Source organism: Mchenga conophoros, linkage group LG18 (assembly GCF_057382185.1).
Source record: "Mchenga conophoros isolate Kocher_MC1m ecotype Shallow Benthic linkage group LG18, M_conophoros_male_GT1.1, whole genome shotgun sequence".
In the NCBI taxonomy this organism is placed as follows: domain Eukaryota; kingdom Metazoa; phylum Chordata; class Actinopteri; order Cichliformes; family Cichlidae; genus Mchenga; species Mchenga conophoros.
In genome coordinates this window covers 24625637-24652748 of record NC_140543.1, presented here as the reverse complement: position 1 = coordinate 24652748, position 27112 = coordinate 24625637, and the positions used below count along the sequence as shown (strand labels likewise).

At 38.6% G+C, this 27112-nt stretch overlaps 1 protein-coding gene across 1 annotated transcript; it reads right to left on the bottom strand.

The window, feature by feature from the left end:
- Nucleotides 1–3452: 3452 nt before the first annotated feature.
- On the bottom strand, nucleotides 3453–27112 carry LOC146553857 (lysine-specific demethylase 4A-like). The gene is made up of 23 exons (XM_085254050.1): nucleotides 26939–27112; nucleotides 22978–23122; nucleotides 22705–22880; nucleotides 22436–22550; nucleotides 22117–22310; nucleotides 21679–21728; nucleotides 21447–21550; nucleotides 21214–21351; nucleotides 20875–21101; nucleotides 19749–19915; nucleotides 18963–19630; nucleotides 15777–15884; nucleotides 15464–15575; nucleotides 15009–15184; nucleotides 14365–14578; nucleotides 13767–13846; nucleotides 11578–11633; nucleotides 10293–10401; nucleotides 9280–9471; nucleotides 7542–7712; nucleotides 7315–7434; nucleotides 6416–6508; nucleotides 3453–4941 (listed from the first exon to the last, which is right to left on the bottom strand). The coding sequence occupies exons 2-23, from the start codon at nucleotides 23098–23100 to the stop codon at nucleotides 4804–4806; spliced, it is 3531 nt and encodes a 1176-aa protein (XP_085110176.1). The 5' UTR covers nucleotides 23101–23122; nucleotides 26939–27112; the 3' UTR covers nucleotides 3453–4803.

Sequence of the window (27112 nt, the reverse complement as noted above, 5' to 3'; positions counted from 1 at the left end):
TACTACTTTTTAAACCCATTGATAACTACCTTTAGTTGTCTAAGAGTCTTATTGATAGTTAATTACTTTTTTGTCGCAATTATGCAATTATTGCAATAAAGGAAGACAACACACAGCACAACATAGAGGCAAAAGTGTGACAATCAATCGCCCGTTTACCCTATTGGAATAATCTGGTTACACAGGTTTGAGATGTTTCCCAGGAATAGTAAGTAAGTTACACAAGTCACCAGCATTTGTTGTGTTGTCAGCCAGCATAAGTTACCATGGCGTTATACGTGAACCACGTTTCTACAACAGAAACCTCAGTGTTAACTCTGAGATTACCTGGATCAGACGAAATCCGGCTTTTTTTATTTGGCACCAAATCGCAACTGTGACGTCAAGGTGTGGCCAGCAAAGTTCCCCTCTCTTTTATTGTAAAGAAGTTTGACCACATATTTAATCTGTGAAATAGCTTACCAGAAAACCCAACATGTGCAATTTTAACTGTACATCTCAGTTTTTCTACATGATAAAGAAATACTGTTGTAGTGATTTAAACAAAAAAACAAAACAAAAACAAAAACAAGCTGTGAGCATGACTTTTTGGGCTCGAATTGTAAGAAATAACTTTTTCAAGACAGACTGTCTTGTAATTATAAAACTGAAAATTTTTGTCAAATCGTTTTTTCCCCTTGACAACAAAAAATCAAAAGAAATCAAAAGAAATAGTGAAAAACATTTTTTGAAAAGAAATCCTCTGGGTCAAATCGGACACCCTTCGACACCCCTTCCCCTTAGCTAGCGGAAAAGACAAAGTATCTTGTCATCAGGATTGTGTATCTGGGAACAATGAATGACAAATATTTTATCAGGTATAGTATGACAATGCTATTACCAGGTAGCTTACCATAGATTCCAGCAATAAATAGTGTTTCTGATGATCTGGAAATAATTTCACCCTGGTGCAAACAGAAAGATTTGGAAATCACCAATTTAGAAAAGAAGCAATACAACAGAGGAAGCTATGATTATCTTGACTTCCTTAATGACGATAGAAAGCGATGCATGAGTATGATGTAACAAAACCAAAGGTGCCACCTCAGAAAGTCCTGAAACCAAAGAGGGGTTTCTTGTTACGTGTCTTTTAGATAAAAAAAACAGTAGGGAAAGCACAGCACAAAAGTGAAATAGGCAGGATGTTGGTATTCAGCCTATACGTGGATAACCACATCTTGCCCGTCTTTCATTGAAACGTAAGCGGAGTTTTATGGTCTCACTCACGTCATCAGGAATTCACCTAACAAGAAGTCAAATAGTACTCCTTGATTAGTAAGTAAACCAAACACTGAATCAGACTATAAAATTCCCAGAAACATGTGATGGAAACCTTAGGGTGTGTCTGTGTCACAGCAGGGTAGGTACTCAGCTTTGTGCTAATACACACCAGCCTGTGTCATCAGGTGTGTTCATGAAAACTGGGTACTATTACAGACATGTACAAAATTGTACATAAAAACACAGGTCTTACAGCTCTATATTAGTATTTTATAAACCATTTGCTAATATTTCCCAGGTGTTTCAGTTATTTATAGGAAAAGGTTCAGTAGCATTAAATCCACATAGATTCTTCTTCTGGTGGGGACTGTGGTGAACAAAATGACGTATGCTGGGAGTAGATAAAATGAAGCAATTAAAAAAAAATTTTGTACCGGTATGCTCTGCTATGCAGTTGCATCAGATTCTCTCAGGCAGTTCAATACATCTGATGTGTTGTGCCTGGTCTGGGGTGCAGTGTGTCGTAGATTATAAAAGAGATTCAAAGACCTTGGGCACCCTTTACTGAGCAACCAGTTTAGGTAAAGGATCTTTAATGTTGGTGATTGACAAAGTTAACTATGAAATTTCACAATGCAGATAACAGATGAGCAGCACGGGTCCGTACTTTATAGGATTTGTATTTTCTTTTAAAAAATCAGTTTTTTTGAACACTTGTTGATTTTATAAGCTATGTCTGAGTTCTAGTTTGCACTCTAACTTCCTGTATCTAAATTGAGATAAAGCTGAGGTTATTGTACTCAGCCCTAAAAACATCGTAGACACATGATGTCCAACCAGGTGCTTACTCCAGATGGCATTACCTTGGCATTCAGTAACCCTGTAAGGAATCTTGGGAGTTATTTTTGACTAGGCACATGTTTCAGTGCACATATTAAACAAATATGTACTGTTTTCTTGCATTTGATCATTATCTCTAAAATTAGAAACATCCTGTCATGTGATGCTAAAAAGCTAGTTTGTGTATTTATCACTTCTAGGCTGGACTATTGCAGGTTGTTCTAAAAACTCCCTGAAAAGCCTTCTGTTGATCACAAAATGCTGTAGCGAGAGTACTGACGGGGACCGAAAGAGAGATTCATATTTCTCTCAGACTGGCTTCCCTTCATTGGCTCTCTGTTAAATCCTTTTCCTTACATGGGCTGGATCAGGTGACTCTGAATCCTCCTTTAGTTATGCTGCAGTAGGCCTAAGGTGCTAATGCACTAAGTGTTACTCCTTCTCTCACCTCTTTTCACTCACTATGTGTTTACACCACTTTGCATTTAATCATTAGTTATTACTAATCTCCGGCTCCCTTCTACAGTCTATGTTTTGTCCTGTTTCCCTCCCCTCACCTCCAACTGGTCACCACAGATTGGCTGCCTCTCCCCGAGTCTGGTTTTGGGAGGTTTCTGTTAAAAGGGAGTTTTTCCTTCCCACTATCACCAAGTGCTTGCTCATAGGGGGGGTCATGTAATTATTTTCTCTGTATTATTGTAGGGTCTTTGCCTTACAGTATAAAGTGCTGTTGTAATTATTACTCTATAAACAAAACAGAATCAAATCTTACACAATTTCTTTTCTTAAATAGTAAAATGCACCATCACCCCCTCCAAAAAATTTTGCCAATATTAATGTCAGTATGATAATGCAATGTGAACAATCACAATTCAAAGTGGGGATAAGTTCTTGAGAATAAGCTGTTTTTCTGCAATGTGCATATTAGAATTGCAAATATGCTGATTTTAAAAGAGATTGTAATCATGTGCACTTGTTTACTAAAATTAACACTTCACTTACGGTCAACTCACAGCTTATTGTTAACTATAGTGTGATTATTTATGTTGTCCGAGAAGATATATGCAAATAGAATTATCTATCTGTACATATATTTACCCCAGTGCTGGTACCGGTTGTTAAATTTTTCTAACATGTGATATGATTTAACTTACAGAGATGTATACATATATTTTGCATTTTGAATACAGCTATTACCACTATCTGACAGCAGGAGTGGGCAAGCCAAGCAGAGCAGACTTATTCATGTAATGATTTTCTGTTTTCCTTTAAAGAAAGAAAAGTTTGATTTATAGTTGCTACATGCTAGTACATGCCAGGATTTTGTAGAGAAAATAAATTACACAAGGGTATTTTTCGTATTCAAAACTTTACTCAAACAGTTGGTGTTTACAAAGAGTGCACAGACTTAATGCTGCTGTGGAGACAGACCCAAAGGAAACCCAACAGTAGCCAAGATCATAGCTAAAAAGTATCTGCAAAGGTCATCCTACAGAGGTTCGTAATTCTCTGCACAAGTCTGTTTTAAAGCAGGTTCAAGGAACTGCAAATGAAAGCAAACTCACTTAAATCCAAAAATGAGCTGTCGTGGAGTTTGTTGTCATCAGGGATTGAACTATCATCTGAAACTACAATCTCTAAAGCTAGCATTTATCAGAAACACAAAAACTCCACTTGGTTGAGGCAATAAGTCGAAAACAAAACGAAAATAAAAAAATAAAATAAAAAACACCAAAAAAAAATGCGCAGAAAGAAGATAACAATAAGCTATTTGAACAACTTTAGCAATAATAATCTTTACCTCCCGAATTCACTGCAGAGCAAACGCGAGCCTCAGTTTAAACAGCATGTCTGAAAACCAGTCAATATAATAAATATAAATACATCTGAGGTTTTCTACAGACTGTGAAAAGGACATGACAAAAATAGCTTTGTTTTCAAACTTGATGCACTTGCATAAATAAAAGTATAGTAATAACATTAATTACAATAATTATAATAAACCAAGGTATTGTAGGCCCTCTGAAGTGTAAGGCTTGGGCCTGTAAAACATGTCAAACGTCCTCTGTCTTCACAGTAGATGCACAATGACAACTATGTATGGGTGAACTACATACTCGTATACGTATTTCTCAACCACAAAATGTAACGCAATAAGCAACAAGATCAACCGTTGTTAAAACAGTGACAGAGAATTTTAGTTCTTTGGGGTTTATGATTTGACACAATTCTTCATAACTCAAACTGTCAACAGTCAACGGCTACAGTGTGTCTGCATCAGTGGAGAAAACAGAGTTGAGAAAACCTCCATCAACAAGTTTCTGTATGGCAAAAATTGTGAAAACATCAGTCTGAATCAGTGAATTGTGATTTAAATGAGAAATATGTTTCTGCTGTAGAACATGTAGTTTTTTAGTCAACAGTTGCTAATCAGGGTGGCAGAGAACAAAGAAAATATCAAATCTTTTTCACATTTAATTCATTAATGGCTTCTTCCTGAAGGAAAGAAAAAAACGATGAAATGGGGGAAAGCAAACAATCTCCAGACTGCAATGGGACATGAATGTCGATGAATATTATTCAAAGCACACAAGAGTCAGTTAAAGTCCCAGCCGTAGTTTATAAATATGGAGCCTGACAGGCCGTGGAAGAGCAGGAGGGGCGGTCAATCCTTTAAGCAGTACCCTCAGAAAGAAAAGGATGTCACTCCATGATGGCTCGATAGATGACCGGCTCAATGTAGTCCTCTCTATATCGAGAATTGATGACCCGCTGCCTTTTGGTGTTCTGCTTGACATCGTTTTGCGTGAAGAGCTCGAAACGCATGTCTGATGCCACCGACTGAAAACCGAAAAGGAGATACAAAAGTTACTGCTTAGTTCTACAGTTGTGATGCAAACATACAGCTGCAATTGCACAACAAAGTTGGCTAGCTGTGAAGAAAAGAAGTAAAAAAGAATACGGTCACCAGTCCCACCCTGCAGCCTTCAAAGTAGATGCACCTATGGGACCAATTTGAAAATCCTACGTCACCTCATTCTCAAGCTATCGTGTTCACAAAGTTTGGTGTCCATGTCATCCACCAAGCAGGGTGATGACAATACCCTATTAGCCTTTTAGAGCTGAGAGGTAATAAAAGCAGACTGCAAAGTTCTGAAAAGCTCATAAACCCGTTATTACTCATAACAGAACAGATAAATAGTTAAAGATTAATCGTCCCCTCATAAATTACCAACGGTCTACACTTTGAGAACTGACTGCTGTCCTGTTCTTGTCTGACAAAGGATTCTAGTTGCTCAACAGTCTCGGCTCTTTGTTGAACTTTTCACTTCATGATACTCAATGTTTTCAGTTGGTGAAGGCCAGATTCTTTATGTATGAAACCACGCTGTTGCAATAGCTGCAGTACGTGGATTTGCATTATTTAGTGGAAATATACAAAGTCTTCCCTGAAAAGGTGTCATCTGGATGGGGCACTTGTTGCTCTAACACCTGTAATACCTTTCAGTTGTCACGCTACCTTTCCAAATATGCAAACTGTCAATTCCACGTGCACTTATAAGATAGATAAGATAAGATAACTCTTTATTGTCATTGCACAGTCATACATAGTACAGTAGTACAATGAAATTGGAAAAACTGTCCTACGTCGGCACTACATATAACACAACACGACACGATATGACACATGCACCTCCCATACCAGCGGAGTGCTGATTATAAGCTCCTCTTCAGTCTGGAGGGTGTAATGTTCATGTTTTCCAAAAAGAATTTCAAATTTTAACCACAGAACTGTTTCCCAGTATGTGTCAGCCAATTTTAAATGAGCTCTGGCTCAGAGAAGAGAGCAGTGATGATGGCTTCTTTTGCTATAACCTGCATTTGTGGATGGCACAGTCAACAGTGTTCACAGACAGTGATTTCTGAAAGTTTTCCTGAGCCCATGGAGTGATTTTAATGCAGTGCTGCCTGACGGTCTGAAGATCCCAGGCATCCAATACTGATTTTGAACCTTTTCTCCTGGAAATTGGGAAAAGGTCTGAAGACCATTTCTCCAGATTCCCTGAATCTGTTGGTATTATGTACCGTAGATAAGCGGTTCCCAACCCCCGGGCCATACTGGTCCATGAGTCGTTTAGTACCAGGCCGCGAGAGTTGAGGCTTGGGCGTGTGTGCTTTCTATGTTCTATTGTAAATAAAATATGAGTTTAAGTTATTCATTCCACTGTTTTTAGTTACATTTTACACAGCATCCCCAACAACTGGTGTCATATTTATTTCCACATAACATAAAGCATTGAGACTTTTAGCTCACCATCCTTGACTTGACCCGTTTAGGCAGATCCTCATCTAGAGTGTAGATGTCTTCCCGCTTGACAGAGATTTGCGAGCCATCCTCAAATTCCACCTACACACACACACACACACACACACACACACACACACACACACACACACACACACACACACACACACACACACACACACACACACACACACACACACACACACACACACACACACACACAGAGGAAGTGCTTAAATTAAAGCGTATTTGAATATTTCTACTCCTCATACTGTATTGTATGTGTCACATAATAATTTTCTTCATAGCCAGAGTAGAATTCCCATTTATTCCCACCTAGGGCAACAAAGATTAACATCATCAAGTAAGTGTAACAAAAAGTGAAATGTCTGACTCTGCTCCTGACTGATGTAAAAGGAAAGTTCGCTTCCCTCAGGCATTAAATGTCCTCGCTCTGATATTTTATCCTGTTGGATATTAAAGTGAATTTTTCTCATCACGACCACATTAATTCTTGTTTTAAAAGTATAATTGTATTAAAGAAAAACATTTTATCTACATTAAGCTTGACAAATTTTTATGTGATTCTTCTTTGTGCCAAGAAATTCTTTAAAGATATTCAAACACACTGGATTCATGAGAATGCGACAAACTGATCTACCATCAACACTCGCATAAAGGCTCCTATTTTCTGTTTAGAACTTAAAAAACATGACTGATAAAGACCCTTCATCTTAAAGTATTACAAAACTGGTTAGCAACCATCTGTTTAACATGACAAAATGTTAATTTTTAAACCAGACAACCAAGACTTTACAATCATCCTAACCCAGCATTTTATGTGTTGATGGAGTCTAATCAAACAGAGTTGAAGCTGATGAGGATCAGAGGGATAAATGCATGTTTACCAGGTACATGGGGATGGAGTGGGAAGCTACAAACTTGGCTCCATATATCAACCCATCTGTCCATCGAACTTGAACAGCGTCACCTTTGGCAGGTGGGCCGAGGCGGACGCAGTCCCGGTTCTACAAACACATTTAAACAAATATTGACCTCAGGCCATCTGAAAAGGGAGGGCATTTAGAAATGGAAAATTTGAGATCAGCTTTAGCTATCTGAGAGGTTTATTAACCTCAATATCCTCAGGGAAGAGGTTGTCGCTGAATGAGCCGTCGTCAAACACCACTTCATAAAACGTAGCCGTGGTTAGCTCCAGCAATTCGCTCTGGTAGTAACGGCCATTCTTGTATTTACAGATCACCTTTTGGCCCACTACCAGTTCCTGCATGGCAGCTTTGCTGCGCTGTGGAAGACAAACATACTGAGTGTTAATCAAATGTTATTACTTTAAAGTAAATTTTTTCCCATAGTCCCAAGATAAAGGGTAAGACAGTGGCTGTAGTGCAATAAAGATAACTCAGAGAAATGGATTAGCAGGTTACAGCAATGTTTAAACACTATCCCTGCCCCATTGTTCAAAAAAAGATATGAACACTACACATGAGAACCAACACAAACTGGTAGTCACAACAATACCATGGAGACTGTCAGAGCAGGTTTATTGTGTTATTCTTCTCCAGTTAGTGAATCAAAGCTTCAACGTGCAAAAGCAGAAATCCCTGTGGTAGCTTCCAGCTGTTATGGTGCTGCACAGCTGACTAAGCTTGTGCTGGAAGCTACAACGGGAGGCAAGACAGTCCTCACTTTATAAAAGCATCTTGTTGCAAAGACACTTCATCAACTGATAACATAAACGAAAAAAAAAGAAAAAAAAAAGAGAGGAATTTTAAATGCTACACAACTCATGCCACAGTTCCCAACAGTAGTGTAAACAACATCAACTATTTTAATGGGTATATGGACACAATGAGCTGGAGACTGAACCACTTAAGCAGCGGTGCAGCGTGGGGCAAAGAGTTACATTAAAGAAGTCATTTCATCATTTCTATTGAGCACTCTGGCTGAATTTTCTTTGTGTACAGGCTGTGATCAGCTGACCTGTGCGCCTACTCTGATATTTACCGCTCTTTTGTGGATCTAGCAAACTGAATTCCACAAGATACAGGCAGAGGGCTATATGGCTGATTTCCAACCCTCTAAACATTATGAAGCTAGTACAAAAGGTAGAATTTAATGTGTGAAGCTAAACGAAATCATAACCTTGAATTTATATTGACGTCTGCTACCCTTAATGAAACCAAACATGACCACAGCTTCACCTGCACCAGTCCAACACAGCACATCACTGTAAACTGTAAACACCACTGCAAATTAGCAGCTTAGCTTCCAACTGCCTAGTACATATTTTTCTTCAATTCAGCAACAAATCTGATGTGTGGTTTAGGATGTGATGAGTAAGTGTCTCTAACAGTACAATGTTTAGACATGTTGCTAGACTGCAACTTTACACCTGAACTTAGAATGTATCACAGGGATGAGACGGAAAAAAAGATGTGTTGAAGGTGTAAGGAGACCATGGGATGGCATTATGTTCTTATTATGACCCAGTATCTCTATACATTCAGCTGGAAGCGCATGAAAAAAATAATTAATTTAACAGTATTCATTAACCTGCACATCAAACTTAATTGCTCTTTAAATCAAAGTCCCAGACAGCTATTCAGGGTCATTTTAAAGCTTGCTGATAATGTGGAACTAACACTTCTTTACAGTGAGGAACTGAAAACGTTTCTCTGAAACAATTTTAAGACAAAATTCACAGAAAAAGCAGTGTAAGCTCATGCTGAGAAAAAGGCAAATTTGTTTGTCGTTTCCTTTCACTGGTAATCTGTTTTACACCTTAAACACATCTTCACAGGACAGTGTCTTCAGAAATTATTACTGGCCGGACTGGGACTCTCCACGATTACCTCAGGTATGGCTGGTGCTCTATGCCTGTGGCAAGTGATGAAGACAATAAATGGCCAGTCATCTGGGTGCATGAGGACACCAGCTGCCTGAGCACATGTGGGGTGAAATGCCGTGGAGCAACGCCCATGGGAGCACTGAACACAGCAGCCTTTCACTTCCCTCTTTATCCGTTTCCTGCAGTACACACATTTCTACGGGAGAAACAAAGACAAAAGAGTGAAATAAGGGGGTGAAATTAAGTGTTCCATATTGTAAGTGGGAGGCTAGGAAAAGGAAAAACATGAGAAGCAAAGAAGGAGAAAAGAAATCGTCTAAGCCAAGCAGGGAGGATGAGAGGAAGGAAGTCAGAAATGAATTATAAAAGGCACACAAACTGAGATGCAGACATGCTGGAGGAAATTACACAGCTTCCTGTTGACAATTTAGTGACATATATCTTATTTAAACACACGTAAAAGTAGATCCTTTGACAAAGGTTCCTTTGTGTTACAGACGCGTAACAATGCCAACAAGGCCAACTGTCGTAACTGAATTCCTGCATTGTTTCCTTCAGAATGCTTAGATCTCAAACAAACTACAAGATAAGGATAGTGCAATCCTTTTACATTATTTTGAAATTTACTTCGGTGAGCTGACAGGAAGCTAAAAAAGTGTGTGTGTGTGTGTGTGTGTGTGTGTGTGCAGTACTTTTTCTTTATTTTTAGAACATACAAAAACAAGAAGTAAAACTGTGGTGACAGTACAACAGGCACCACAGTAGTTAAACAGAAGTGATGTGTGAACTCATGACATTCCAAGTGCCCTTGTGCTCGGAAGTGGAAAACACACACACACACACACACACACACACACACACACACACACACACACACACACCTTACTGTGTCATTTGCATTCCACGGCAGATGCATTCCACATTCACAGGAATATCCCCAAATCTACAAAACGCGTGGCCTTGTGTGGGTCACCGCACTCATGTGTAACCCTACAGTACACAGCTGTACTGACTTACCAGTCTGAAACGTGGCAGTGGGATGGCAGAGAGGTCAACGGGGCTCCGCTCAGTGATGTTGACAAAGCGAGCTTCCAGCACAGTTATGGCACACAACACATGAACCCACCTGTGTGAAAGGCAACATGAATTGGATTTCACAGAAAGAGTATGTTACACTCAGAGGGCATTATACAGCAGTTGTTTTGTTTGCGCTCAATTTTGACAGCCCTATTAAAGATTAATATCAGTTTGTACATGCTCCAGATAGCGTTTCTACAAATTCTTTAATTCTCACTCGCTTTTGCAACTTTGTACTTTTGTGTTACATGCAGCAAGAACTCCTCATTGTTAATCCATTTAAAAAACTCGGTGCTTTTCCTTTTGCCGTGATGTTTCAAAGAGCCGGAAAGTAAATAAACAGCAGACAGAAATTATGCAGGTCGAATTGTCTCACGATTCACACATGCGCAGAAAAGTGTTTTCAGGCGTTTCAGTGGATGAAAAACTGTTCTGAAACGATTGAAAACGATAGTGTGGACGCGGAGCGTTTTTAGACGAAAACGCCGTTTTCAACTTTATCCGGATTAGTGTAGACAAAGCCTTAGGGATACATGTTATTGTCTACACATATTCAATACTAAATAAATGAATGAAACTGTAAAAAAAATTAAATCATGCATTTTCAAAAATCTAAAGATAAACTAGTTTCTCCAGTTGGGCTGAACTCAAGATGACTTTTGAATGATATCACTTTGACAGTGTGAGGAAAATCTGCTATTTGAACTTCAGCACACTGAGAACGCTCTACTCTCAAACAGGGTGTGACTAACATCATCTGGGCTAAAGGATTTTGCCTTCAGGCGCTCTCAACATAAATTCAGTACAGCTCCTGGACTCGGGTGCGTGTGAGAATGCATGTAGTCAATATAGTCAAGATAGTCAATCTTTTCTATTTGGGTAACCACAGATGTTTGTTTGTTTGCACAACACACATATGAATTTGAAAAATTTGATTAGTTTAAAGGTCTAATGGATGAGATGATTTCAGAGGTAAGAGGTTAAAGGAAGCAAAAATTACAGCAGTCAAAGAGAATGACAACAATTTTATGACATAATGTCACGACTGAGCGTGATTGACTGAATCCAAGAAGCAGGGAAATGTTTTCCTGACTGAAGTTCTTACAACTTCAAACAAGTGAACAAAGGTGGAGGCAGAGCCCCAGTTTCAACCTCAACATTACTGTGTGTAAATGACAAAGTTGTGCTTAGAATATCATCACTTGTTTATTTCAGTACTTCTTACTTGTCATTGTTGGCTCTCTGTAAAGCTCCTCCTCTCAGGGAACACAGGCAGCAGTCCTGCAAAAAGAAACATGCATCATATATTTTTAGCTGTAGTATATGATTCATTTCTCTTATTACACCAAACTGAATGTTTTGATTAGGACAGTATGTTGTTCTTCGTCTACACTGGAGGAAAACCACAATTATGTAAAAGATTTGCATGAAAAAAAAAAAAATCAATCATATGAAGCTTAATCTTGTCTGATCATTTGTTTGTCCTACAAACCCAACAGACATGTGCTAGAACACGAAAAACCACTTCTGCATGTTTCAAGTAAATAAACCGCTGAGTGTCGCCAATAAACAAAAAGCTGCACAACATTCATGAAAGAATCACATGCAGGAAAAAAAATTCTGTTTATTTTGCTTCTAAAAATTTGGACAAAAAGACTTGAATGTATCAAGTCTCTTAAAGCCATTTAAAGCTATGCTAGGCAGTAATATTCACATTTTATTATCTTGTTAATATTTACTTTTCTGTGAATAAATATAAAAATTATTGCAAGCTATTTTTAATAGCTTTCTATACACTTTCTATACACCTTTTTTAGAAACCTTTATACAAGATATAAACCAGAAAAGCACTGACACAAGATCTGTGAATCATGGGGAAGTAACAGCTTAATGTGGACACCCTGAATCCTGATTAAAGCCCTAAAATTCGCTAAAAACAGAACAAGGAAATCTGTAGCAATAACATTTTAAGTAAACCTACCAAAAAAAAACAAAAAAAACCTTTTTAGTCTACTTAAACCATGACATCAAGTTAGATAAGACCGAAAACTTCCACAAGTAAAAAACACATAAACACAAAACTACATAACATCGTCTCAGGCTTAATGAAGTGTACAGTGGAGCACTGCCCACTAGTGGTCAGAGGGATTTAGACTATCTTCAGGAGACATTCCCAGAATAGTTCCCTATTGTTTTGAGCTGATGGGAATGCTGAGAGCAAAGGAAATTTTCAGATAATCTTTTAAAACAAAAGGTGGAAAAAAAATACATGTCCACCAAGAGGAAGGGGCCACTAACGCTATCTCTGCAGAGAGGAAGCGACGTCATACAGAGCCAAGTTTTAATGATGCGGCTCTCAGTTCTGTTTACCCCCCAAAAAACAACAAGCCAATTCTGTAGTGCTGACGTGAACAGTTATGCCTTATTCTGTATCATGAAATATGTTGTCGTTATTATTATTATTATTATTATTATTATTATCATCAGTAGTAGTACAATGTTTTGACAGAGAGAAAGAGCTGGCATGTGCACATATGCAGACACCTTTGTTTAAAAAAAAAAAAAAAAAAAAAAAAAAAAAAAAAGTATCTTCACACTCACAAAAATTGCCAAGAGATTTTTTGCAGTCGGAGCTGCAAATCATTTCAACTTCAGTCAATTAAATTCACAATTGAAGTTTATCTGTTATACAAGTTCTGAAATTCTAGTTATTGGGGAACAGTACCAATGATTCATTCCTCTGAGGAAGGTAGCCGTGAACACAGCATGTCTTTACTGGTAATCCTTTTATGTTACCTTCCGATTTTTTGTTTCAGGTACTTTCAGGTAGCGAGCTGTTCACATCTTTTTGTGTGGGTATAACCACCCCATGTTTATATATTTTAAGTAAGGAGTACATGTATTGGTTTCAATGCAACCGCAGAAACTGATATTTCAATGCCAATGGCCCCACAGTGTGTGTTACCATCCTATATGGTGAATGTGGCTCAGCACAAATTTATTCTTGGCCTGTAATACAGTAGCTTTGTTTACATCTTACCTCATCTAATTTTACTTTACATTTAACACTTAATTAAAGACATACACACATGTTTTTTGTGTGTTTTAACAGACATTCCTCCGTTTCTTTTAGCAGACAACAGAACCGCTATGAAAGAGTGACACAAATGGGGCCCATTAAGATTCCAGTGGTAAGCTGCTTCCATTTATGAGCCTTTCCAAGCAGCAGGCTACACTGCTAAACACTTGATTTTACTGTAACATAATCAACATACACAAGCTAACACTAATGGATGTGATGCCATTTAGACTAAATACATGTACTAAATTATTCATTTAGATACAAGTTTACAACTAAGCAGGGCTAAAGACTTATTTAAAAAAAAAACGAAGGACATGCCTTCATTAACTAACCTCAGTGATGGCGTCAGCCTCACAGCGGGCACACAGCCATTCATCTAGCTCTGCATCATCCCTGGAAATGCCATAGCAACCTAAAACAAAACCAGAAATAAACAAACTCAGACATTTCAAAGCTTAAAAGGGCAGAGATGCTAAAATCAACTTTTTGCTTATTCTTATTTTGCTTTTCTAAGTATAATATTTTTAAACCATCAACTGTTAGCAGTGCAGAAGGTATTTAAAAAACCAAACTGAGGGCTACTGTTTGCAGCAAATTTTCCACTTTCATTACTCCCCATTTATGTTCTCTGTGAAGCAAATAACTCTAGCACGTCATTCAGCAAAACCATTCACTTGAGACTTTGTGCAGCAGCTGCTAGAGGAACTGGCTGAATCGTTTTAAGCGTCAAAGGGGTGTTTATGTATTCATCTTTGATGTGCCTGAATTATGGTTTATTAAAGTAGCTTAAGAAAAAAAGCAGCTGAGTGCTAGTTTCCTAAAGAAAAACAAACAGGTCTGGATGTACTAAATGTAATTACGATTTAATTTAATAATCCCTCAGCCTTCTTCTAACTATTTTAATAGATGCATCAGAGAAAATAGGCTTACTTGTATGTACACGTACGCAGCACTGAGTGCAGCTCACCAGGCGGCTGGTACCATCCTCAGCTACATTAGGGTTAGACAGCTGCCCCTCCCCGCTGTCAGTAATCTTACTGGACTGGGTGTTAAAACACATTTCAGGGATCAGTGGTTTAGACCACTGTTGGCCCCCTGGACGGTTCACCAGTGTCACACTAGAACTCCCAGTATTGGATTCAGACTTAAAAGAGAAAAAGTTTAGAGGTTTGTTAGCATCATTGTTCTCCTCAAATTCTGATTAATCCAGTACTATGGTAACTGTAGGAAACATGCAGCATATTTATTGCAATCTTTATTTAAAGAGGTATATTAATATATCTAACACATTATATTATTTGCAAATGCATAGTTGCTCTTTCTACAACAGAAGCAAGGATATAATATAGATGAATACAAGACAAACCGATTTACTAATGTTTGCGACACACAGTTCACTGCTAACTGTGACAATACCTAACAGCAAAAAAACATGTCTTTTTTCCTCCTTGACATTTAAATGAACTGAGTGTGTCTGTGTTTAGAAAACAAGAACTTTTGTGAACCACTTGTAAAACTAACCACACCTACATAGACTACACATGGTTTTGTTAATTTAGGCCCTTAGTTCCTACCTGATGGTGAGTGTAGAAGAGCAGGCAGATAGAGCAGTAGGGAGCCTGTTGGCCCATGCGTTTGTTATATTCCCTCTCTGCAGCAGGGCTAAATGGCAGACACTGCCATAACTGGGTTAGTGGCTTTGCCCACTCCTCTTTCTCCTCTTGGATGACCTGCACATCTACATATAAATCTATGGATAACAGGTGTGGCATAAATGAAGGAAGGAGATGGTGAATCCATTATGTTTTAGGAAGACAAGGTGAAGTGATAAAACAAAAACATTAACCACCTTAGTCTTAGAAATTTACAAAACTTGAGTTCATTTATTAGCAGATATAGCAAGAAAAAGATATGGAAAAAAATTTTAAGCCTAAAACAAGACATAAAATCATTGTGGTAAACACAGTACTTGGTAATCTGGCGAACTACACACCACACAATTACACAGAGGATCTAAAATACTACGTACCATCATCACTGTGTGCCTCCCTGAACAGAGGATGATGACGAGGCAGCTTACACAGCTGTGCTTCCTGCTGGTTCTTGACAGGCTTGCAGTACGACTGCTCGTCTGACACCTGCTGTAGAAAGAAGTGCATAGCAAGACATAACTAAAGGACACATAATGCATGTTGTAATAAACACATACAAAATTAATTTGCAGTGAGGTCTCCCTACAATCAGGCATAATGGAAGCTCTGTACTGATATGCACACTTTTCCAGATAAAAATCTGATCCAACCGTGCCTTTAAGCTTCTGGTCTCAGGTATTAAATACTTACATGATGAATCTGAGGAATCACCTTCAGCTCATCGCGCACTGGTTTCATGACAGGAATGGTGTCTTTCAGGATGACAATGCCATTATCCACGAGGGGGGATTGGATATTCTGTAGTTTAAACAGCATGAATTACATTGAACATCTCAGATTTTAGAATAATGGCTATTAAAATTCAACACGCCAACGAGAGAGATTATAAAAAGACTATGATGTTAATAGAGATTAGTGTGCAAACATCATACACAGAAAGATGCACCAGTACGGAGCAACCAGACAGTCCTGTGGCTGTTTTAGTTTGGACACTCACATGCGTATTACCAAAGCAAGCGCTTTTAGTGAAACCTAAGATTGTTCATCGCACGGTGAGACAATTCCCTTTTTGGATGTTAGTTTGTTAGCCTACAAATATACGCCCGTTCCCCATCACTTCCTAAATTTGTTAATCAATCTGCATGAATGTCTTAGAGTTAAAGATGTGTGCCCTTCCGCTAGCTAACTTTTGTTCATGTAATAAAAATTTATTTTTACCAAAACTGCTATTAAATAAATCTAAACAATATCGTAACATTGCATTGCATGCATCATCTGGTGATCAAGCTAGACCCAATTTCCACTACAATCAGGATTACCAACATCTGGAGAGCTTTTCTGAGTTATTTTACAACACTCAGATCCTGACAAATTATATTTAACTCATCTCAAAACAAACTGCAACAGCATGCCTGTGTTACGTGTACGCTATTGACATAACTTGCACATTTACATTGCTGCTTTTTTTTATTAAATACATTTTGCTCAACAATTTTTCATGCAGTGACACTCTGGGGTAGTTAAAATGTCCTGTTAGCCACATCTGTAAATAAGTGTTCATCAAGCTAATAGTGCCTGTAATTAATTACTTGCAAATAAGAAAAACAATAAATATTAGTGCTGTCAAAATTAACGCGTTAACGCAAATTAATCCGCGATTAAAGTTTTTTTTAACGCAATTAACGCATCTGGAGTGCAGAATGACTCAAAATCCCTGAAATGTTTCTGTCAACGCAATTCGGGCAGTTTGATGAAGCATACGGGGATGCTGGTAGGACTTTGGGTAGTGCGTCACCCAGCTTGCGACAAACCACTCACGGAGCATCGGGGACTCAGTAAGTCTACTTTACATAGCTTTAGTTCCTCGTTTCAAGGACTTGAAGTGCCTCACCAAGAGTGACAGAGTGGATAAATGTTTCAAATCAAATCAAAATGTATTTCTATAGCACATAATAATACAACAAAGTTGACTAAAGTGCTTCACAGTTAGTCAGAGCAATAGCATAAGAAAGAATAAAAAGAAACAGTTATAAGAAACAATATGAACAATATGGGTAAAACAAACAAAAAAAGCCAAAACATAACTAGCTTGAATCAAAAGCCAGATTAAAATAATACGTTTTAAGACGCAATTTAAAAGACTGGATGACTCGGAGGAACGAATAAAAGGAGGGAGGCTATTCCAGAATCTGGGAGCTACGACAGCAAAGGCCCGATCACCTCTGGACTTCTGACGAGACCTCGGTTGCATCAGGAGCTTTTGATTGGAAGATCTAAGTGTCTTATTAGGGATATACAAATGGAGGAGTTTGCATAGATAGCTGGGAGCCAAATTGTTTAAAATTGTAAAGGTAAGCAAGAGAATTTTTAAATTGATACGATATTCAACAAGGAGCCAATGTAGGTTGGCTAAAACCGGTGTGATGTGGGCATAATTTCTAGTACCAGTTAAGAGACGCACAGCTGCGTTTTGAACTAACTGGAGCCAGTGAATAGAGGAAGATGGGAGGTCAGAGTACAGGGAATTACAGAAGTCTAATTTGGAAGTGATAAGAGCGTGAATGAGCTTTTCAAGGTCCTTCAAAGGGAGTTATGGCTTTGCTTTAGATATCTGACGCAGCTGGTAGAAACTGTTTTTTTACCACAGAGGAGATCTGTTTCTCAAGTTTAAAAAAAGCTGTGCAAGAAAACACCAAGGTTTATAACAGTGAGCGAGAGATGGCTGGCAAGGGGCCCTAAGGCATCAGTTAGTTGTTCCAGTGGGGTGCGATTATCAAAAAATATAACTTCTGTCTTATCCTCGTTCAATGTTTACAAAGGTTTTTGTGAACATAAATGTTCAAGATGTTCAATAAACATTTTAAGTGCATATATTTTCCCTTTTTTCCTCGAGTCTGTTTGCTCATGCAAAATGAAATGCGATTAATATAGAATGAAAATGGATGATATTTAATCATGATTAATCGACAGTAACCCTGTGATGAATCTGATTAAACATTGTAATTGTTTGACAGAACTAATATATATTATATGTTAGTGTACACTTACCAATTAGTATATAGGTTTTTTAAAAAGTTGTATTTCACAGGAGAGAACCTGTGCTAAAAGATTGAAGAAAACTATTCAAACTCTCTTTGAATACATTATTTGTATTTATTCGCCATTTACTTCATTATATTGCATAAATGTCAGTTACAAACTTAAATATGAAGTTGCAAAAAATGTAATTGCAACCAGGCTAGCGATCAACTAACTGCGATTAATTATAGAAAAATGTGAGATTAATTAGTTAATTTTTTTAAATCTATTGACAGCACTAATAAATATGTTTTTATTATTAGTTTGTTTGGCGTTTATGAACAGCCGTTTTTGCCATATGACTATATACAGTGCTACAGTGAAGATACATGTCTGTGTTCTTATATGAGTGAACAAGCAGAGAAGGCCTGAAGAGGAAGAAAAATAAATTAATTGAAATAAATCAGCCATAGCGCAGATTTTTGCCTGTCAGTTTAATATAATCTGAGGGAGGATCTGCACTAATCCATGAATCATCATTTCTCATGCTGGGGTTAGTCTACTCAGAGGGAAACTTATGTTTTGAGTTGTCACATCTGCTTTCTAGGAACAGGCGTCAGTACTAGAGAGCAAAGATGTGATTAAAAGCTGCTTTGGCCAGCCTGCTGGTACCTAGACAAAGATAACAATGCATGCACTGTGGCCCGTGTTCAAACATGCATACAACACAACACTGACCAAATGAACAAATATAACAACTGACATCTTTCTCCCATTACATCTTTAATGTATTTGTCTATTATAAAAACACAATTTTTGTAATTTTCATAATAAAGAAATATAAAAACAAAGTCAAACCTTTCTCTTGTTACTCTTGGGAGCCTCAGTTTCCACTTTGTTCACATCTTGTGGCTGTGTGTGAACCAGCGGGGAAGCAGGCTTGCTTATGGGCTCAACTTGAGGCTTCTTGACTTCAGCCAGAGCTTCGACAGGCACGGACGTTTTGGGTTCATGTTCTTCTTTCTCCGTCACCACAATGTTTTGTGCTTCTTGTTCATTCTGTGCTACTTTGGTCATAGTGATTTCAAATTGAGGCCGTGCCTTCATTTGCTCACAGTGCGGCACCTGAGATGAAGATGGAACCGGCGTTAAGGTTTTGTGCTGGAGATGGCGGGCCTGGTGCTCTCTGGCATAGCTGTGCACATGTAGCTGTGTGGTGGGTTGCCGCTGCGTCTCTTGACTGTAGCTCTGCACCTGAAGAATATCTTTAGGACTCAGAGTCCTGTGGAATAGCAGACTGGCAACACCCATTTTGCGGGCAGGCTGAGTTCCAACTTCTGTCCACATAGAGGCTGCTGAGACTGAGAGATGCCCGTTTCTGGACCTGGACTGAGATGAGATTGCAGGTGCACGAGTCTTGGTATAATGAGGAGGGCAGCCACTGTCACCCTTACTTTGAGACAGGCCCCTATGAAATGGATCCATTAGCGTGAGCTTGGTTGGAGTGACAACCAACTTTGGTGGGCCTGTAAATTAAATGAAACAGAAAATAAGTTTTGCTACACTGTTTAACTCCACCATCAAGCAGTAATTGTTATTGGACTCTTGGTTGCCATACAGGAATCAGTGAGACGGTATTAATACCTTTATTTCTTTTGCCATCTTGTGCCACAGCCCGTGGAGGTATAAGACTGAGTCTAGGACGCTTTCCATACTGCTCTTCATCGTCTTCATCTTCAACCTGAGGCACAACTTCTTCGGGCACTTCCAGACACACCCGGTGTCTTTTGGTCTCTATTCTTTGTTTAGTGCTGAGATTCAACAAAACAGATGTGGGATTTGTGAATACTATATCAGATTTGCCCAGTTTCATCAATGTTTTTCTACCATTTAATTTGAAGTAATGTGAAGACATATTCTAAACATATGTTGTAAAAAACAAGATACCTATTATTACATCAGTGAGATTAACCCATGAACACCATATGTAACAGTAAAACACATGTGAAGAACATGCAGAATGAATACTTTTGATACCTTAAGGTAAATTTGCTAATAAAGCACACTTGTGAAGTACTTAATTGCTACTGTCACAAAAGGGGAAAGGAACTAAATATCTTAATATTCTGCTAAAGCTGGTTTTATGGTCCCACAATAGGTGGCACCCCCGCTGTCAGCTCAACTCCAGCGACTGCCCATCTTCCTACAGTGTGCACTGTTGCCAAACAGAGGCAGTGTACAAAGTATGTATTAGAACCAGTCTATGAACCACTCTTGCTTGTACTCTTATAGCCAGCCGTGGACAAGAGTAAAGTTATGACATACAATGAGATAAAGTGAAACCACGTGTAAAAATACTGGCAGCAGCCACTGGTACCCCTAAGCCCCCCCATAGCTACAGCCATGGTATCAATTTCAAAATTCTATGTCGCATTGTTCTCAAGCTATCACATGACGAGTTTGAACCCAAAGGTCAGAGGTCACATGGTATCAATTTCAAAATTCTATGTCGCATTGTTCTCAAGCTATCACATGACGAGTTTGAACCCAAAGGTCAGAGGTCACATGGTATCAATTTCAAAATTCTATGTCGCATTGTTCTCAAGCTATCACATGACGAGTTTGAACCCAAAGGTCAGAGGTCACTGAGACCAAAACTCGTCCAAGATTGTTAGTAGATACACCTATAATGTCAATTTGATGCTCGTTGTCTTCATAGAGGAAAAGTTCATTTTCACGAGGAGATTCATTTGTACAGTAAATGGCCCACCTCTTCCACTGTCCGTCCTCCCCACAGCTCTTGATGGAGCTAGTCTCACTGCTGCTGGTGATGTCATTAAATGACTCATCCAAGAACTCCTTAGCTTCTGGGGTGGGTCGTGAATGGTCAATGGGCACCAGGTCTCGGCCTTCCAGCCACTGTTCGTAGCGATCTGGCTGGTATTTTTTCACAAAGACATCCATGGAAATCTTCACCATGTCTCTACGGCATGAGCACTAAAAGGGAAAAATGCATACACAGACTCTCTTTTAAGTAATAATAAAACGTATTTCTTTCCACTAAGATAAGAATCAAATTGGTTCTCCGACACTGAATGACTCTCCTCACCAAAACTGCCTGCTTGCCATATTCAATCCATCTCTCTGTAGCAAAGTTGGTGGACTCTGCACAGTTGAAGCCGTGGTTGAAACCAGCATGATAGGAATAGGGGAAAGTGATCATGAACTCCCCAGCCTCCTGAGTAATCTAATGAACAGATAATAAAACAATAAGCAAGTGCAGTTCTTGCATTTAGCCTGTGTCGTGGCTAAAAATACAATAAATTGTTACAAAAAAGTTACCCTTTCGAATGGAATGCTGTATTTCTTTAGTACAAAAGGAGAGATCAGTGTCATCTTGTGCCTTAGAAAGGCATCACAATTCTGAGCGCTATTGGGAAAGAAGCCTAGAAGGAAAGAGATCAAATCTCTTGTGAAATATGAAATATTACAGTACAAGAATCCATGACTGTGATGTATTCATTGTATAGCTATATAACACATATCTACAGAAAATATCCTACTGGCCACCTACCTTGAGCCAGACGCTCAAATCTTTTCCCGTGCTCTGGAGGAATACAATACCTGCAGACAGTCAAATGCTGAAAATTACTTTGTGCATGTATCCATCTGCCCTAGATCTTTTCAGCCTGGTTTCTATGCACAAGTTAAGTTGAATGCTTTCTTTCGTTTTAACACTGTGTACACACATAACAGTTAACTGCTTTTTCTGCCTCTTCTTTAACACCTTGAGAGACAAAACTGTCTAATGTAAATGAAAACCATCAAAGGCCTCAGCAGCCACGCATGAAACAGCACTCATGCCCAACCCGCAACCCCCAAGTTTCAAGCAGACATGAGAAACCACTATTTAACAGAACAACAACAACAAAAACAACACTATGTGCAAGTTACCATTAGATAAAACAAATTACAGTTGTAAATCAATTAACTAACTAGCATGCATCTTTACCATGATTTAGGTTCTCCAAAGTGCAAATAATTGATACTGTAGAGGTCCATGTCCTCTGTGTGCCATGGAAAGGTGGTCTTCCACATGCCAAAATACAAGTAGGGTGTATTAACACCCTCAATAGTGATGCCGTTGTCACGCTCCACAGTATCCAAAATGGTGTCCAGATGGCAAATATTCCACTCCCTGACATCCTACCAGTAAACAGAAAGGAAACAAGATATTTTTTTTAAAATGAGACTCAGAAACAGAATCAGTCAGTACAGTATGATCAGTGATGTCATCAGCTTGTGTGCCGGGTGAAATAATGCTAACTCACTGGATCATACAATGTTCCATTAACATCTGCCCCATATAAAGGAGCATTAAAGGTCACGTTCTTCCAGTACTTCCTTTCCAGCTCCTCAAAGTTATCATAATGTGGACTACAGTACCTGTAAAAGAAGAAAAAGAAAAAAAAAAAACAGTTTATTAACATTGACCCCGTACACAGATTTAAAGCATGAAAATATTGAATATGTTAGTATTAGTACTCAAGACACATCAGAAAATAAAAATCTTCAACCTCTTTAATTTTGCGCTTCTCACCTGTTGCTGTTGGCAACCCTGCGAAACTCTCTCACCGTCATGGATCTCCTCTGTATGTTGTACTGCGTGAAGAGACCTGACACACCTGTCACAACCTGCTGAATGGGTGCAGGTATCACCAAGTCATCTATGTCGTCATAAGAATGTCTGGGCTTCCATTCTTTTGGTGGGACAATCTTGGAAGAAGACATTAGACAGTGAAGCTTTGAAAATGGCTAGATAAAAATATCAAATAATGGCCCAAGTGTTAGCATATGTTGTGTTAGCACTTACTTTAGCCAGGCCTGCTTTATGTGCTCCCTTCGACTCCATATATGCAACATAGCGCCTGAAATCCTTGAATTCCTCAGCAGTGGGATAAAAAGTCATAATCCCTTTGGAAGCGTCCGAAGCCATTTCCAAAACTTGATGGCAGCGCCTGCAAATGTAAATGGTCAAAGTATTTTGTGGCATGCAAAACGAAACACATTTAAGTGGAACTTACATGTCGCTCTTCACACATAAAGAGTAAACAAATAATTTTATTTTTTTCAATGTAAAGTAAGGTACTGTGCAAACGTCTTGAGCCACAGCTTTTATATAATATTTTTTTGCTAGGAAAATGAGAAAGATCTGCAAACATACATGGAAATACAGTAGAAGGCAAAAAGAGTCTGACAGTCAATATTTGACCACCTTTATCCATCAACACAGCCTGAACTCTCTTAGCCAAGTCTTCTTATAATTTCTTTATATTTATATAATGTCTTCATTGTTATTCTCTTGTGACTCAGCCTTGGGCTGGTTCTTATATAGCGCTTTTCTACTCTGAGCACTCAGTGCTTTACACAACTTGTCTCATTCACCCAGTCACACAAGCACTTCTATGTTTTTTTTGATGATGATTTGAGCTAAAACTTTCAAAAAACAATTTCTACTCGATAAAACCTGTTGACACTGATTTTCAGACCAGTTCTTGGCTAGTGTGGCATACCTCAGCCTTTCCTCCCCATTCCTCTTCCTTAAGAATGGCTTCTTCACAGCCATTGTTCATTGAGACCATTTCTGATAAGGCTTCAGTGAACAATAGATGGATCTACTTAAGGGATATGACTTTTGAGATAGTGTTCATCTGTGTAGATTGTTTGTTTGTTTTTCTTTTGGGTCTGCCACTTCTTCAGTCCTCCAGTGTTCATACACACTATAGACCACACTAAGATATACGTAGATATAACATAGATATAAGTAAGCTTGTTGGTGTGAAAATACTGTAATATACATGTCAATCTGTGCTACATTTAGGCTTTTTTATGGATTCACCAAAACAAATAGAGCTCGAAAATTTGACGTCAAAACCGCAAAGGATTGTAGGTACGAGTGGCAAGTGGTACTAGTGCACGCAGGCTTTCACAAGAAAACAGTCACACAGTGATAAAAAGAAGCACAAAGAATGGCAAGAAGCTGTTGCATTATTAACTGCAATACCCGGTCCCATGACAGCCACAGGAAGCCGACGGGTAAAAAGATCGGTTTTTATCGGATTCCGCCGTGGAAGAAAAATTGTTCAAGCCGTGTTTCCGAAGTAACAAAGAGCCGACTGATGGCCTGGATTGCAGTGATTCGAAGACAAAATATAACGTTCCAGAACACTACAGCTTACATGTTAGTCTGCTCCAAGCATTTCCACAAAGGTGAGTCTTTTGTTGTAGTTATTACATAATTTATCATAACATTGTTGATGTAGGTTACAAATAAGTCTTATATTGATTTGAATTGAATTCGCTGCGCTGTGCTGCTTTGTTTGCTGTTGCTTTGTAGGAAAACCAGCCAACAAAATGCTGAAATGCAATCCAAACTGGGCACCTTCTATCAACATGGGTCATACAGAGTTTAAAGCTGCTACCACAGCGAGATTTGATCGGTTAAAAGGGAGTGCGAAATCAAAACAGCCACGAAAAGTCCTGCACATATGTGCCCAAGCGTTGTATTGAAGCAATCAAGTGGTTCAAGGTTCAAGGTTACCTTGAACCTTGTATTGAAGCAATCAAGTGATGAATAACTGTTTTACAGTATGTTGATTTGTTTCTCACTGAAGTAGCTAATAAAGCACAATGGAATACAGTTTTGCCTCCTTCCTGTAGGATTCTATAATAGAATGAAACAATGATGCCAGTTATAAACAAAGACAATAAATTGAATGAATTATGAAACACTTGTTTTATTTCTATTGGAAACCCTTTCACTCCTTTGATTTTTTTCCTCGTACTTTTTTGGGTTTTTTGCCCTTTTCGTCAAGTCTGTCTTTGTACGGACCTGCCGTGTTCTCCTTCATTTTGTACATAACTGTTTTTGGGGCAAATAAAATGTAAGTAGGGATTAAAACCGCAGAATTAATGATTACCGGTGCTGGAAATGCTAGCGCTTAATGCAGTGTTTTGATTTTGCTGCCACACGTATCTACAACGCAATGCGCGAAAGTCACGTGGTCTGTCGAGCTCTATTGGAACAAATTACTTACTTAACAAATCAAACCCTCTGAAAATGTGCAGGTAAAAGAACTGGACTGAAAATAAGTGAAAAAGCAGCCAATGTCTAAAGAAAAACTATGAAAGACCTTCAAAAAACAGTCAGAAATTATTGCTTGAGACCAATTTTAAAAATGATAAGTCTGGCTCCTTGGAAGCGAAATATATAGAAACAAGTAGTGGCTCAAGACTTATGCACAGTATTTGATTTATATTTATGATTTTATTGATATTATTCATAGTGCAACTCAACTAAATCTTTACGCTGCAGTAAGCCGCCGTCAAAATATAGTGTTATAAATACTAGTAGTTTCAGTTGTTGTGCCAAAAAGTGATTGCCTGCCAAAAAGTGATTTCCAATGTTTCTGTGTATTTTTTATGTGTAATATCTTTATGTACGTTCGTAAACAGACTTCGGTGAACAGGGTTTACAAAGGGGTTACATATAGAATTTAAAAAATTATCTGTTTTTCAAGTATCTTTACAATTCTGTGTTATTGTACTTACATTATAACCAATCCGGTCCTTTATCCCCACTTAAAATATTTTTACAGAACTATTGTAATATTTGCTGGAATTTCTGCTGTGCTGTTGGCCAGCTTACTCTTACAAAAGACATTTTTAATGTTAATGACATTTTTTAACTGCATAAATAAAGGTTATATAAAAGTCACTGCCAAAAACTGATTGCGGCTTCTACCTTGTTACACGAATGTTGTTTGTGGCTCAAGATGACTTTATGTCATCCATAAGGGATGCATTTGACATATGTTTACCATATTATAGCCCAACAAGTTACTTATAGCAGTTTAAATATGAGCAATCAGTTTTTGCCACAACACCGTCAAGACCGTCACAGCGCCTCAGTACTCAATACGTCCTGTAGTGGGCGCACACCACGTAAACGTTTACCATTGAATTAAAACGCTCCCACGGTCTTGCACAGAAAACATAACCTTATTTAATGCGAAATTGTCCTTAAATGTCCTTGTTGTCTGTTCGCACTTGCACACTTGTAAGTTTCAGCATTACATTAACGTGGAACAAGCTAGCCTGTTAAGTACTGTGACCGCCCCCGAAAAACCTGCGGCCATTTATCCGTCTCTTTAATTCGGACTCGCAGATGAAGTCCACGAAACAAATATTTGCTCATTTACAAACTTGCTAAACAAACAGGAAACGATTCATGTAACGGCACTTAATGTTAGCATTAGCCACTATGATAGCATAGCACTGGTGTCCGATTTAGCTCTGGTGACGTCCGCAACACTGCAAACTAGGACATAGTACTGAAAGTGAACTGTGTGACTAAACCTTAATTCCAAAGTGACAGGCAACAGATTCGAGAAGGCTTTCGTTAACTAACCTAACCTTAGTTCACGTTAACACCGACATGGGTTGAGACTATGCTCCGTATTACAATTTCAACCAATGCTAGTATACACTATCCAGCGAATTCGTATAGTGTCCTCTTTGCAAACTTGCACAGCGGTAGCTTGAGTTCTTACATCACAGGTATATAAAATTATTCCAAAAAGCATCGTTTGAAATGACTATTCGGGTTGAATTACACAGACAACAATAAAAGTGAAACTACCATTTGTCAAGTCAATGATGTTTTGTCAGGAAATAGACTGCACCCTGAAAGGGCTAGCATCGCCCTCTACATATTAGCATCGTAAGTTCAGAAGTTCACATTCTACGACGAAGACAGCTCGACATGCACGTACCTACCACCGCTGCTTAATTCTCTCAGAAGCAGTCCCTCGCGTTGTTGATATCGTCGTAATCAATACAAGCGGCCACCTGGAACATAACAGACAAAACACAGCTTGCTAACTAAGCCCCCTGTGAGTAGACCAGTATCCTCCATTACCAGCTCTACGCATGTACACGCTCCTCGG